Source organism: Pristis pectinata, chromosome 2, assembly GCF_009764475.1.
Source record: "Pristis pectinata isolate sPriPec2 chromosome 2, sPriPec2.1.pri, whole genome shotgun sequence".
NCBI classification, from domain to species: Eukaryota; Metazoa; Chordata; class Chondrichthyes; order Rhinopristiformes; family Pristidae; genus Pristis; species Pristis pectinata.
The window spans coordinates 95297513-95314093 of NC_067406.1; the positions used below are offsets into that span (position 1 = coordinate 95297513).

At 39.5% G+C, this 16581-nt stretch overlaps 1 protein-coding gene across 20 annotated transcripts in view; it reads right to left on the reverse strand.

Moving 5' to 3' along the window:
• ank2b (ankyrin 2b, neuronal) overlaps positions 1–16581 on the reverse strand; it is a 781056-nt gene that overhangs the window by 123161 nt on the left and 641314 nt on the right. For all 20 annotated transcript variants that reach the window (XM_052010179.1, XM_052010168.1, XM_052010170.1 and 17 more), the window contains one exon: positions 5827–5971. In XM_052010179.1, coding sequence (XP_051866139.1) covers positions 5827–5971 — 145 coding nt within the window. The remainder of the gene's footprint in view (positions 1–5826; positions 5972–16581) is intronic.

The following is a 16581-nucleotide window of genomic DNA, read 5'->3' on the forward strand; positions in this document are numbered from 1 at the left end:
AATTCTACAAATTCAAGTAACTTGATTTCTCTGTCTGTATCAGTCGTCCATCTGTGAGATTGACTCAGCTTGTTTGTTCTTTGAATCCCTTTTTTTCCCCTCTGGAAGTGAGGTGCATGCCCAACCTGACCTGTTAGGCATGTCTTCCAATTCTGCATTTCATAACTGCTACACTCATTTGTCTATATTCTTACTCTCTAACTTCTCCCATTCATTCACTGACCAGATAACCTTGTTCACAACTTATCCCCAAATTCAATCTGGTTTTACCCTATCAAAGATGTCTCTCCTCCCCCCACCTTCCCTCCACCTTAATGAGCTTCCTTTGTATCCTTCCCAATTCTCACAAAGGGTCTTTGACCTGTTAATTCTGTTTCTCTGCCCACAGATGCAGCCTGATCTGCTGCGTATTTCCTGCATTTTCTGTTTTTATTTTAGAATTCCAGCATTTGCAGTGTTTTTGATTTATGCTCATGTGCTGGTGTGGGGCTGAAACACACAAATTTCAGCATCAACAAGCAACTCCAAGGCATGGTTCATTGAACATCAAAAATTGTGTGTTGTGAGTTCCATCCAGAATGAGCATCATTTTCAATTAAGCTCACAACTCTTTAAACCGTGGCCGTGCCCAATGGCTTGTGGGAACCGAGGGGGAGACTAGGATACATGTGTTTTAAGAAGGAAAGACTGAACCCAAAATTTGCGAAAAGGTTGAACTGAAGCCCTACTGTGCTCTAATTTCCACAATCAATCCATCCAAGAATCTGTACTTTAGGAATATTAAGTTGGATGAAACTCATTTTGCTGAGATATTTGAATGAGTGAAAATACTAATGCTCCTACCATTCTTTAAATACCTAAATGAAGCCAAACTGAAACTTATACTGGCTTTTATTTATTCATTTATTTCATGAAGCATAATCATTTATGGATTATTTTGATTTTCCCATTAGGGTATAAAGGCTGCTTTATAAGGGTTACAAATTGCCAGTTACAAATATTACTTTGTTAGAATCTGAACGAAATAACAATGTCTGTAAACACATTTTAAAATACTGCATGAGAAAATATGTTTCTCATAACTGGCAGGTGAATGTTCCAAGGTACAGATGCTATAGGCGGGACAGAGGTGGAGGAAAGAGAGGAGGGGGAGTTGCACTTCTGATTAAGGAGAACATTGTGGCAGTAATCCGAGATGAAGTTACTGAGGGATCATCCAGTGATGCTTTGTGGGTGGAGCTGAGAAATAACAAGAGGATGATCACCTTGATGGGATTGTACTGTAGGCCCCCTAAGAGACAACAGGAATTAGAGAGACAAATATGCAGGGAGATTGCAGAAAGTTGCAAGAGTAATAGAGTTTTCATAGTAGGGGATTTTAACTTTCCTAATATAGACTGGGACTGCCATAGTGCTAAGGGCTTAAATGGGGTGGAATTTGTTAAATGTGTTCAGGAAGGTTTCCTCAGGCAATATATTGAAGGCCCTACTAGGGAGAGGGGAAAACTCGACCTACTCTTCGGAAACAGTGCAGGCCAAGTGACTGAAGTGTCAGTGGGGGAGCACTTTGGGACCAGTGACCATAGTTCTATTAGTTTTAAAATAGTTATAGAAAGAGGCAGATCTGGTCCACAAGGTAAAGTTCTAAATTGGGGCAGGACAAATTTTGACGTATCAGACAGGAACTTGCAAAAGTTGATTGAAGTAGTTGTTTGTGGGAAAAGAGACATCTGGCAAGTGGAAAGCTTTTAAAAGTAAGATAACAAGAGTTCAAGGTCTGCATGTTCCTGTTAGAGTGAAGGGCAAGGCTGGCAGGAGTAGGGAACCCTGGATGATGAGGGATACTGAGTCTCTGGTCAGGAAAATGGAGACATGGGTTAGGCACAGGTGGCTGGGATCAAGGTGAATCCCAGGAGCAGCATAGGGGTTGCAGGAGTGTACTCAAGAAGGAAATCAGAAGGGCAAAAAGGGGGCTCGAGGTAGCTTTGCCAGAGAAGATTAAGGAGAATCCAAAGAGATTTTATATGTACATTAAGGGAAAAGAGCAAAAAGAGAATAGGGCCCCTCAAAGACCAAAGTGGGCATCTATGTGTGGAGCCGCAAGAGATGGGTGGGGTCCTCAATGAATATTTCCCATCTGTTTTTACCATGGAGAAAAACATGAAAACTTTGGAACATGAGAGAGTTGACAAGGATGTCTTGGTGAAAGTCTGCATTACAGCAGAGGAGGCACTGGAGATCTTAAAATGTATAAAGGTAGATAAAGCTCCGGAACCTAATCAGGTATACTGTGGGGAACTAGAGAAGAAGTTGCAGGAGCCCTGGCTAAGAGCTAGGCATCATTGTTAGCAACAGGTGAGGTGCCAGAGGACTGGAGTGTGGCTAATGTTATGCCTTTATTTAAGAATGGCTGCAAAGAACAACCTGAGAACTATAGAACAGTAAGACTAACATCTATGGTAGATAAGTTACTGGAGTAGATTCTGAGGGATAAGATACACATACACTTGGAAAGACAGGGGTTGATTAGGGATAGTCAGCATGGTCTCACAAAATTTATTGATTTTTTCAAAGTAACCAAGTAGATCGATGAGGGCAGGGTGATAGACATAGTCTCTATGGGTGTTTAGCAAGGTCTTTGACAAGGACCCATGTGGAAGGCTAGTCTGGAAGGTTGGATTGCATGGTATCCTGGGAGAGAAAGCTAAGTGGATACATAATTGGTAGGAAGCAGAAAGTGATGGCGGAAGGTTGTTTTATGGGCTGGAGGCCTGTAACTAGTGGTGTTCCCCAGGGGTCAGTATGAAGCCCATTGCTATTCGTCATCTGTATCAACGATTTGGATGAGAATGTACAAGGCACGGTTACTAAGTTTACAGATGATGCTAAAATAGGTGGCATCGTAGATAGTGAAGATGGTTACCAAGAATAACAGTGGAATCTTGATCAGCTGCGTAAGTGGGCCGAGGAATGGCAAGTGGAGTTTAATTCGGATAAGTGCGAGGTATTGTGAGGATAGGCCTTTCATAGTGAACGGTAGGGCCCTGGAAAGTGTTGTAGAATAGAGGGATCAAGGAGTGCAAATACATGGTTCTCTTAAAGTGGCGTCACAGGTAGATAGAGGAAGAAGGCTTTTGGCATGCTGGCTTTCATCAGTCGAGGATTGACTATAGAATCTGGGATGTCATGTTGCAGTTGTACAAGATGTTGGTGAGGCCACATTTGGATGTATTCTGTTCAGTTTTGGTCACCCTGCTAGAGGAAAGATACCATTCAGCTGGAAAGAGTACAGAACAGATTTACAAGGATGTTGCTAGAACTTGGACTGAGTTATACAGAAAGGTTGAGAAGGCTAAGACTTTATTCATTGGAGCATAGAAGAATGAGGGGTGATCTCACTGAAGTATATAAAATCATGAGGGGCATAGATAGGGTGAATGCACACAGTCTTTTTCCCATGGTTGGGAAGAGCATAGGTTTAAGATGAGAGGGGAGAGATTTATTAGGAACCTGAGGGTGGTCTGTACATGGAATGAGCTGCCAAAGGAAGTGGTTGAGGCAGGTTCATTAACAACATTGAAAAAGCACTTGGAAAGGTACATGGATCAGAAAGGTTTATAAGGATATTGGCCTAAGTCAGGCAAATGGACTGGTTGGGCTGAAGGGCCTGTTTCCGTGCTGTATGACTCTATGTGAGACTTCACAAAGAATTGTACAGATTTAATTATGACTATGGTTCTAAAGCATTATGTTTTGGAACTTGCCAGGTTATTCAAGCACACCTTCAACATGGACAACTATCCTGACATCGTGAGGGGAAAATGCCCTGTTGTGGGCCAATGACAAAAAGACAAGACAAATATGATCAAGTTATCTCTATCCGAACAGACTGCTCACAATCATCACAAAAACTAATAGAAGAAGTCATCAACAGTCCTATCAACCAGAATTTAGTCAGCAGTTGATGTACAGTTTGAGTTCTGGCAGTTCAGTTCCAGAAGTGAGGTCAAGGCAGTGTTGAACCAAAGTGACACCAAGCAGTCCTGTTAAAACTTAATTCAGTGGAGGTTATGAGAGAACCTCCTGTGGCTGGAGTCACAAATAGCACAAAATAAGATGGCTCTCCAAGCTATATGCATATTTGTCAAGTAGCAGTGTTTTTCTGGGCAGCCAGCTTCTACCATGTAAAGCAGAGAGCCAATTCCCTATTTTGCTTGCACAACAATCAATCAATCTAATGCAGATTTCCATTTTTGTTAGTTAATTATGGTTAATAATATAGTTCATATGTAGAAATTCAGGTCATGTGTATTAGAGTACAACTAAATAAGGAACCGCTGGTTATCTGGTTGTACTCTGATGACACCTAACTTGACTAACTCTTGGTCTCTCCAGAGTATTTATATGGATTTCTTGTCCAACATCCAGGACAGGATTTGTACAAATGTCCCTCAACTAAATTTTGTCAAATCTATTGTCTTGGGTCCCTGCCACAAACACTATTCTCCTGCTACTTCACGCCTCTTCCTATCATAGAGGCGTACAGCACAGAACTATGAAGCTGAACCAGGCAGGTTACAACATCAGTGTTGTGACTGACCCAAAGATAACATTTTAAACCACATCATTCCCATAACCACTGCTCCGTATTTCCATACCCACAACAGTGCCCAACTTTGCCTCCTTTCTGCTGAAACATTTATCTATGGCATCATTATCTTTACACTTATCTCTTCCAATGCTCTCTTGTCTGGTCTTCCCTCCTCCTGCCTGAATTAACAAATCCTGTTCACCCACTGTTGGGTGGCTATGTTTGTGAATGGATCAGTAACATCTTAACTTTTTAAAAAATTCTTGCTTTCAAATCATTCCCTGGCCTGATCCCTTCCTATCATTACAGCTTCATGCATCATAACTTTTGAAATTAGTGTGCACCTTGGGAGGCCTCTTTAAACCAGTGAGCATACTTGCTCTAGTGTTAGCATCTCTTAGTGGCCTGAGCTCCGGAATTCCCTCCCTGAAAAGTGACTCCTTTAAGATAATTAAAGGATAACTCTCCTTTGAACCATATTAGGACACTTTACAAACTTTAAAAATGTTACAATAAACAAAGGATTTTCATCTATTGATCAAAAGTATGAATACCCTTCCCAGCCTCCACTCTCCTTACGTTGAGTGATAAAGTCAACCACAACACCACAACTATTGCATCATCCTGGCCCTCACAGCACAGAGCGGGAAGCAAACTCTAGACCATTTTTGATGTGCTATTTTGTGAATGTTAAGCTCTTAGAGAAGGAAGCAAAGAAAGCTGATTTCTCTGTGAACTGACAATTCAAGATGCTTAAGTATCTGTTAAAGAAACTTGCATGTGGGCAACATTGTAAATTTATGACTCAGTAGGGAAACATTTAATGAATTAATGATGAATTCATATTATACCTTATTAATCTTAATCTAAACACCAAAGCAGAACAACATAGATATCATATTGGTGAAACTTCTTGAGATCACAAAAAATCAAAACACAAAAAATACTACCACCAGGTTTGTGGACTCTCCTGAGGTGTACTTTTGGTCTGTTCTGACAGCCTGACTTCCTCCAAAATTTTGCATATAATCTCACCGATTTTATGAGGGTACAAAGTCCCTGGCCCCACATAAGAACATGTTCTATTAACTTCCTGGGAGCAAACACATGGCCTTCTGCACAAATCTATTTGACACTGGAATTTTTCTTGGCAAATTAAAAAAATGTTTTAACCATCAATTAGTTAATGCAACATTTTGATCAAGCTTGCCAAAACAAACTAAGACCAACACTACCTGTCTGAGCGTTCTCCAAGGCGTCCTATTCCTCTGTACATCATATTGTCCAGGTACCGACTGCTGGGTAGGGAGTCATCTCCAAGCTCTTTTAGGTCCTCTGGTCTAAGGTACTCTCCTCCATCACCCGTCATCGTATCATCTCCTTGGGATCAAAAGACAGTTGATCAATCAGGAGGTGTATTGAAATTGCTATTGGATGCCAAAATAAAAAAAAATGCACAGCTGGAAACTAATCATTCGCAGTAAAGCAGCATTGGAACAGCAAATGCTTGTTACTAAGAGCTTGAGGAAAATGGAGTCAAAGACCTACTAGCTGCAATATATTACAACAGAATAGTCCACAGCAATAAGCAAGACATTGGGAGACCTTTCTTTATTATCAAAGAGATGACTAAGATTAACAGTTTAATGTCCCATTTCCCAATGTAGATTTCCTTGATTCTGCTTCTCAAAACTAATTTCATAATTTTGCACATGGGTAAATTAAACTGAGGAGAAGATACAACTGTGTGGTGTAAGCGTTAGGGTAAACAAAAAAATAGACAAAATCTAGGATACACAAATGGAGAAATGTGCTCTTCTCCTTCAATTGTGAAAATGTCAATATATCACAAGGTATTTATGGTGTGTTTCGAGAAACTGAAGTGTTTACACTTCAGTTATACTGTTCCAGAACCTTCATGTGGGAATATCGTTGGCACCTATTGTCCCTCTGAAATCCTACAGAGATTTGCAAACACACCTGCTTAATCTGCATTCATTATGTCAGAAATATAATTTGAGTTTTCAAGCTGTCTGCTATTCATGCTCTAGTCCTGACTCTCTGCCCAATGTGCCCTTGACATATTTTCAACATATTACTGTAGATTTAAATTGTGCACAGATGTTAATTAGAAAATAGGCTTTCCACTTGGCAATTTCCGAAATTTAATGAACTTGTCCATTATTTACAAATTCCCATTCATTACTATTTAGCAAATTGAATATTGTTATTTCGGTTACCATTTTAAGACTTGCAGAGTCTCAGCAATTTTGTGGGAATTGGCATCATAAATGTGGATCACCAGAAATTAACATTAGAGTCACCAAGTTATACCCCACAGAAATAGGCTCTTCAGCCCAACTTGTCCATGCTAACCAAGGTGACTTCCTCAGCTTGTCCCATTTGCCTGCATTTCGTCCATACCTCTCTAAACTTTTCCTATCCATGTACCTGTCCAAATGTCTTTAAACATTGCAATTGTATCTGCCTCTACCAATTTCTCTGGCAGCTCATTCCTTAAACATTTTAAGTAATTTCACCACCCTTTGTGTGATAAACTTGCCCCTCAGGTCCCTTTTAAATCTTTATCCTCTCACCTTAAACCTATATCCTCTAGTTTTAGACACCAGACTTAAGGACAACTTCTACCCCACTGTGATAAGACTATTGAATAGTTCCCTTATATAATGAAATGGACTATGACCTCACGATCTACCTTGTTGTGACCTTGCACTTTATTGCACTGCACTTTCTCTGTAGCTGTGAAATTTTACTCTGTACTGTTATTGTTTTTACCTGTACTACATCAATGGACTCTGTACTAACTCAATGTAACTGCACTGTGTAATGAATTGACCTGTATGATCGGAATGCAAGACAAGTTTTTCACTGTACCTCGGTACAAGTGACAATAATAAACCAATACCAATACCAATACCCTACCCTGGGAAAAAAAAACTGTGACCATCCATCTTATCTAAGCTCTTAATGATTTTATAAATCTCTGTAAGGTCACCCCTCAGCCTCCTTTGCTCCAGGGAAAACAGGCGCAGCCTATTCAGTCTCTCCATACAACTCAAACTCTCCAATCCCAGCAACATCCTCGTGAATCTTTCCAACACCCTCTCTAGCTTAATCACATCCTTCCTACAGTATGGCGACCAGAACGGCACACAATATTCCAGGTGCAGTCTCATCAATGTCTTGTACCGCTGTAACATGACGTCGCGACTCTTATATTCAATTCCAGTCCAATGAAGGTAAGTGTGCCATGCGCCTTCTTCATTACTCTGTCTACTTGTGTCGCCATTATCAGGGAACTACGTACCTGTACCCTTCGGTCTCTCTGTTCTACAACACTACCCAGGGCCCTGTCATTCACTGCTTATGTCCTGCCCTGGTTTAACTTCCCAAAATGCATCACTTTGAACTTGTCAAAGTAAACTTCCATCTGCCATTCCTTGGCCCACTTTTCCAGTTAATTGAGATCCTGTTGTAACCTTCTTCACTATTCACCACACCACCAATTTTGGTATCATCCACAAAGTTACTAATCATGCCACCTATATTCTCATCCAAATCGTTAATACATAAGACAAAGAACAGTGGACTCAGCATTAAACGCTGTGGCACACCACCGGTCACAGGCCTCCAATCTGAAAACAACCTTCCGCTACCACTGTCTGTCTCCTACCATCAAGCCAATTTTGTATCCAATTGGCTTTATACATATGGTACATAATGGCAGGAATGTGCCCTTGTGCCCAGAATCATTATTCACATCCCCTATATCCCCATGCTTGTGAGATGCAGAGGTCAATTCTCACTGGCATTCTATGCTCTTGATTCTAACACTAAGGTTTTGATGGTGATTGGGCCTCAGTAGTGTATTAGTTCCAATATGCCCTGGCAGCCTTTGACAGAAGGGGAAGTTGGAGTCGGAACTTAATCTTCTGTCAAAGTTGTCACTGATTTTCACAGTTTTGGAATGTCTCTGGCATTAAGAAAGAAATAAAATTATTAGAATTGAAATAATTAAAATATAAAAAATATTAAATCAAGATAATAAAAACAGAGTAATAATTGAAAGCACCAAGCTAAAGTTGCCATCCTCTTTGCATCCTAATCTCTAGGGCCAAAATCAGATCCTATGCCAATTCTGGCCTGGTGCAGTATTGGCGTGGAGATTTCCCAGTGTAAAGCTGGGGATTTCTGGCTTGACTGGGCTCTGCCACTGGACTCACCAGGGAGTCCAGTGGCAGAACAAGCAAACAGATTCATCTCCCACCGATCTGTCAGAAAGACTTGGATGTTGAAAATGCATGTAAATCAGGAATTACTTGGGTTTTAACAGGTGAATGCCACACCCATCGCAATTTGGCCCATTAAATTACCAGCCAGAAATGCAATAATGCCAATTCTGATCATTGAAAAATATTGACTGAGACTATATTTTTATGCAACTCTTATAAAGCTAATTAAAATTTAAAAAACGGGCTTCTAACACTTTAGATTACACTGGTGGCCTCTGCTCAATGAGAATGGTTACTCCTTGTGTAATATAAACAGTTATTAGAAAATACTCATGACTGAATCATTGCTCCTGGCAGAGAATGCCCAAATATAATACTCCCCTTCCCAAATAAATAGGGCAAAATTAAAATAAACATGTTCAAGTCTGCATCAGCTGTAGTGTCAGTGTCAGTGTCTAGGTCAGTGTTAGGCTCCATCACAGTGATTTGTTTTACATTCAGCTCTGAACAAATTCAGATGCTTCTTGTTCAACAGATAATGAAGAATGGCTTTGCCCCAATTATTTAATTCTGTGGATCTCTGTGCTCTCACAAACATATAATTTCTCCAATCGTTTGCAAGACCTCAATTCAGAATGCTTGAAGGCTTGGTCAGAGATATCAGAGGAGCTCTCAACTGCCAACAGAGGATGGAATTTTCTGTTTCTACAGACAAAGGTTAAATATTTTAAGTAGACCTATCTTATTGGAGTTGTAGAGTTATATAGCTTGGAAACAGGCCTTCGGCACATTCCAGACACCCACCACTCTGTGTAAAAAAAACTTGCCCTACACATTTCCATTGAACTTTCCCCCTCTCACCTTAAATGCATGCCCTCTAGTATTAGACCTTACTATCCTCCATGTCCTTCTCCTTGGTGAATAATGATGCAAAGCACTCATTTAGAACCTTGCCAACATCCTCTGCCTCCAAGCACATGTTCCCTCCTTTATCCTTAAGTGGTCTTACCCTCTCCCCATTTACCCTCTTGCTCTTGACGTATGTATAGAATGCCTTGGGATTCTCTTTAATCCTACTTTCCAAGGACTTTTCATGGTCCCTCCTGGCCCTCCTAATTCCCTTCTTGAGTTTTTTTTTGGCTTTTTTATAATCCTCAAGGGTACTGTTTAATTTTAGTCTCCCGCAAGGTCCATACTTATCCTTACTCATAGCTATCTTAAAACTTAAGGAGCTGTGATCACTGTTTCCTAAATGATCCCCTACTGAAAGGTCAGTCTAGTCTAGCTTTAGACTCCCTCCCCTGGGGAAAAGACTGTGACCTTAGCTCTGCTCCTCATGATTTTATAAACCTTTATTCTTCAGCAGTTGGAAATAGAAGGACAACTGATTCCACTCTGGTAAAAGTTATTCAGACTTGCACTGAGATTGGGGAATTCTGCTTGTACCTGCAGTGTGAGGATATCTGTGACAGATGTGTGGAGGTGGATAATACTGAGGTGTGGGCTGAAAATGTACTTGTTGGCAGCTGGGCATTGCACAGACTGTTCTAAAAAAGATTATTTAAGTTGCATTTTACAGAGGGATAGCAAATTTCCTGTCTTCACATGACATCAGAAATTATAAAACTGATGTTAACATTCAACAATGGTAGCAAAGGGCAACTATCCTGCTCATTGGAAGGTGTGCACTGCAGTTGGATAATCCACTGCTCCCCATTTCCATCACTGGTGAAACTTAATATTAACTCTTAACTGTAGCAATAAAATTATATGTGTGCTGCATATTAAAGAATTCTGTTCCAACTCTCACTACACTTTAAGTTGCTAATTAGAAACAGTAAGCTCCAGCTACATTGCTAAGCTGATACAGTGCTACACTGTCAAAAGCCTGAGTATATAACTATTAGGCCATCTCTAAAACCTAATCAAATTACAGAGAGGTAAGTAAATTGAAGGTTGTACTGTCAGCAATGATGAAGCACAGAATAGCTGAGGCAACTAATGTTTAAACTCTGAAGAAAGCAAATAAAGGAACAAAAAAATTGCAACCTACTGTACAGATGAATTAATTTCTGAGAGGATTGTGAATAAAAGTGTTCTCCTTTAATTAACAGATGAAAGAGGAAAAAGGAATTAGGTTTAATCATTCATAGACAAATAAAAATCAATTCTTGAAAAGTGCACAATTTTTCTTAAAATGCACTAAAGCATTACAAGGAATGAGGCCAATTTTAATTTCTGGTGAAATTGATGAAGCCATACCTTAATGCATTAGTCTGGGTATTTACAACACATGGCCACATTTGCAATTATTTGGCATATTTAACATAAAAATATCCCAAGGAGGTTAAATGTAGTCAACAACAAATGATTTTGTTCTTTCACCCACAGGGAGACACCCACTACTTCCTAAAAGCACTTTATTAATAGAAATGACTGAACATAAAGTGGATACAGAAAACCTGGAAGTAGAATTACCTGTAGAAGTTATAGCTTATGAACACTTTAGTGATACACAAATATAATAAGCCATATTATCATGGTACCACATTAAGCAGCATCAGATTACATTATGAGACGGCTTCATATTCTTTCTGAAAGGTTGAACTAAAAAGGGGCCAGACGGAAATCTTTATCTGTACCTATAATGAAATTGTTGGTGGAGTTACCTTGTCTGAAACAGGTTAGAATTCACGCTGTGTACTTTTCTGGCAGTGAAGGAGAGCAAACACCCAAAATTATTTGGAATTTAGGAATTCACTGTGTAATTCCATACTGGGACAGGTTTACTTTCCCATCTGTTCCTTTTTGACTTTTATTCAGCATGACATGTTGAAACTATAGGCTTAAGGCTGGTTTTGAAAACTACCTCATGTTATCTAATCAAAATAATTCACTGTTCATTCTACCTGGATACAGGAACCCTGTGAGAGACACTTGCGCAGGACTTTTGATCTTCGGTACTGTTTGGATGAATTTTGGCTAATTGCAGAGGGATGGTTTCTTACAAGGGAATGATGTACAAGAAGAAATAAATATTACTGCAATTGTTACAGAAATATAGTGAGTTAAAACTTGGAGAGTAATCTTCTTACTTAAGAAAGGATATAATTGCCTTTGTGATGTTGTAGTGAAGGTTCATCGATTGATTCTTAGGATAAGGGTGTTGTCTCATGAGAAAACATTGGATCTTTCCTCCACTGATTCATTGAAACATGCAGGATTCTGAGGGGGCTTGAATATACGGACACTATGAGGAAGTTTCTCCTGGTGAGGGAATCAAGAACTAGGAAGCATATCTTCAAGGTAAGGGCTCACCCACTTATGACTGAGATGAGGAGGAACTTCCTTTCTCAAAGGGTTGTAAATACTTGCATTTCTCTACCTCAGGAATTTATGGATGCCAAATCATTGATCCTATTCAGGGCTGAAATAACTGCATTTTTGGCCTACAGTGGAATCAAACATTATGGGGATGGGACAGGGAATGGAAGTGAGGGCAGATTAGCCATGATTTTATTGAAGTTTGATACTAGTTTAAAGGATCATATGGCCTACTCCTGCTGCTGCTACTTATGTCCTTAAATCTTGGCGGAAAAGTAGTTCAGGCTTCATGTTGAGGTTTCTCGGAATATATTCTAATCAGACAATGTGACTGTTAGCAGACAGGCTAACTCAGCTCACTTGCCATTGGCTTAAACAGTAGAAGTTAGGAGTTAAATTACATTTAGATTAAATATGAATATTGCTTCATCGTCATTCTGAACATAAATACCAGGCGGGATCTTCTCTGCTCCAATGTGTATTCCACTATCATAGCCCTTTTGGAAACCAATCAGTTATAAGGTCATTGTTAAATGTAAAGTTCTATTTTAATTCATTTTTATGGAGGTAGGAGATCCAACACTGAAAGCTGAGTATCACTGAGATGACAATAATTCATTATCAGTAGAGGCAACCATTAATCCATAGTAGTGTGCAAATTTATCACTTTGTGTGCCTTGTGAGAGTGATACACTGAATTATTAACCATTTACCTTGATGATTTTGTTCAGGTCAAGCATTCAAAAAGTGATTAGTATTCAATCTTATGACCTGATAGGTGAAGGAAAAATGCAGATGATACCCTCTGCATTCACTTCCCAGATTCTATGCAAGGGGTGTTTCACCATTTTGATCTCCACCATTAACAAGTTGCCATGCAATGTTTCATCAAAATCATGTGGGAAGGAAGATAGTTGTGGTGAGTGGACATTAAACATCCCCAGCCCCAGGAATATCACAGCGTAGCTACTTAGCACAATTTCTTCAATGACTTTGTTCTCATTATGAGATCTGAGGTGAGGATGTTTTTTGATGATCACATTTCATTTGCAAGTCCTCAGCAAATAAACCAGTCCATGTCTGCACATTTTGAGACATAGACAACATTCAGGATTGGGCTGATAAGTGGCAAGTAACATTTGTATCATAGGGTTGCCATGGCCATCACTATCTCCAACATCTAACCATCTGCTCTTGAAATTCAATAGCATTGCTGGAGTTGTTCCATCATTAACATTATGGGGGTCATTGACCAACTGGATCAGCCAAATAAATACCATGTCAAGAGCAGGTCAGAGGCTAGTATCCTGCAGCAAGTGACTTAACTCCTGACACCCAAAGCCTTTCAACCTGTAAGGCACAAGTCAAGGGCATAATGGAATATTCATCACTCACCTGGAACAGCGTAGTTCCATTGATACTCAAGAAGTTCAACATCATCCAAATAAAGTAGATTGATTAATATCCCATCAACCACCCCAAACATTAATTCCCTCTACCATCAGAACCATAGTGGCTGCAGTGTGTACTATCTACAAAATGCATTGCAGTTACTCATCTCAGCTACTTTAGCAACACCTCCTGAACCTTACAGAAATTAACTTGGTTAACTTCCTGATACAGAAGTTAACCATTAGCCAAAATATAAACACCACAACATGAAGGAAAAACAATGAAAAGATCTGACAATGCGATAATTGTAACAGAAAAACACGGTTGTATAAAAATCCTGCTTCCAAGCATTTTGAAATATGAAACCTGCCAAACACAAAAAAAATTTAAAATGTGAGATGCAATAAAAAACTCCACAAGACATTGTTTGTGGTGTTTATTCCTGAAATATGATGAGTCTAGAAAATTAATTCACACATATTACTTGTGGCTTCACATAACTTATTGCAGGCAGTGAATGGATAAAGCCCTCTGATCCTTATGCATTCCCTTGCCCATTTAACTTCAATGAGAATTTGCATGGCAATCTGGAATCAAAATGGTGAAGTTTTCTCCATGGAGGATTTTGGTCCTGAATGAATAAGGTAACCAACCAGATACATTTCTCTTTAACCAATCAGTTTGGAAGTCTGAGCAGTGAATAGGTTATACAAAGCAGTGTCAGAAGAGTCAATTCAATATCATAGTATAGAGAGGGTGTGAAAGATTAGATTGATGGAGAGAAAGAGGAGAGACAGAAAGAAAATGGAATGCAAACACAGGTTGTAAACCTCGCTGGCAAGACCTAATTTTACTGTCCATCCCTAACTGCCCCTGAATTACTCAGGGTAAGTAGCTTGCTGTGGGTGAGCAATTTTTGCATCAAATTGTCTGCCATGGATAAGTAAGTGGGTAAAAATTGACCTGAAGGTAGTAGAGATAAATCATACCATCCAGAGTTTTTTTTTGAGAAAAGGTTTTGGCAGAACAAGTTATCAGTATCTGAATTTCAGAGGCTTCCACGGCTCTACCACATTCATTTTCATGTACATTCTTGCTTGCAATCAACAACAATCATATCCACAGCAGCTCCAGATTCTAATTATACTGTATCAGCCAGCACAATGTCAAGTGGATTCAAGTGGATATTCTGCTGCCGAGGAAGAGATGTTGGAGACCATAAAGAGGCACAGTGAAGGAAGTTCATGTAATCAACATCTGGTCAGTATCAAGTGAGAACATAGCTGAGACAGCTTTACAGCCCTGTGGACTATCCCATCATAAACATCCCACTGTGAGCTATCCAGAAGACAGAACAAGCAGATAGGGGTGTTTGGGACCTGACATCTTGTGGAAAAGTACTATTTGACAGATTACAAATCTCAAATAAACACCAACAGGATGGCACCGGCAGCAATTTGAAGACGTTAAGGAGACACACACCCCTATGGATAAGGATTGGAACTAAGGCTGCGTTTCGGCAATAAAGAACTAAGCAATAATTGGGTGATATGTGAAGAAATGTACAAAAAGTTGCCTTACGAGGTGACCAGCAGCAGTGACTCCAGACACCAACCACTGAAGAAGACTGCCCTGAGTCAGGGACTCAGAGATAAACTCACCAAGATCAAACCCTGGCCAGGATCATCAAGAATGGGTAATATCTGAATACAAGTTGTGAGCTTTGGAAGTTGTGAAAGTAAACTAAAGAATTGTGCAAGAAACTAAAAGAGTTGTGAAACTAAAGAGTTAAGTGGTTGTTTGAAACTCTGCGGTGAACCTTTGAGTTGTTTGAATCAATCATGATTAATAAAAAAGTTAGTTGTTAGGCAAAGTCATTGTCTGGTGTGTATTTATTGTGTGCTGTATTGAATTGGCAACAATACCAAATAACAACAACCAAATATCTGTGTCTATTTTTTCTCCTTGAAATGATATGGTATTCATGGCTGAGCACCTCTTAATAAAATTATTTCAGCAGGCATTTTTCAGAAATGAAGCACCTAAATACCACAATGAAAACCAGCTAGCATATTGTCCATGGTTTATTTTCTCAGGTGTTTTGGTCTCATACTGATGGGCATTCAACAATTCTCCACCTTGAATTTGCTTTAGGCAAGTTACCTCTGTCCAGTTCCCACATCGACCTTTGGGTTGGCATTCCCGCTCCTACCTCAGTCTCATTCTTGCCAAGTTGAAAAGTTTTAAAATCCTATCCATGCACCCCACCATCTGGCTGCTGCCCAAGACATGGCTCCATCACTCCTAAAACTACATTAAATTTACTGCAACAATTTAAGGGTATGCATCATGAGGAACCCTATCTGCATCACCTGGTAACATTGTATCTGCAAAGCAGATATCCCACTAGGTATGGAGCTTGCATAATTTTCAATCCAACAAAACCAATGTAATGGACACGGCTATGTTATGGACTCTATGTAATAGGTTTGCAATGCATTCGACTAAACTGCCACCCTGGTGCTGAAAATGATTACTTACACTGATATCGTTGCCCTGATGTCAATTCCTGATTCTCACATGCAAAAAATGAAGCTAACTAAATGAAGACCTGTTGTCCTCTAGCGAAATACACAGGCAATCCAAACAAGGGAAGGTAACAGCTGCTAAATGAAGATTATTTTTGGCAACATGAACCACAGAAAACTTAACACAAGATACGGACAGTTAACATTTCTGGTTTACAAACCTCACTTCACAACAGGAATAAAAGATAAAGAATATAAATACCACATTGCATTCTTTTCATTTCATTATTACACACTTCCAAACAAATTGTTGAATACAAACATTAGCAAGAAAAAACCTTCTAAAGATGTCATGTTTAATATTCCATGTTGTGCTTCATATTTCATCAGTGGTTTATGTCAGTGCTATGAATCCTCATTCAGTATTTCAGTGTATTTAGTTAGATTTGTGGCATGAAGATTGTAGTAGATCTGGCAAAATTGATGACAATGG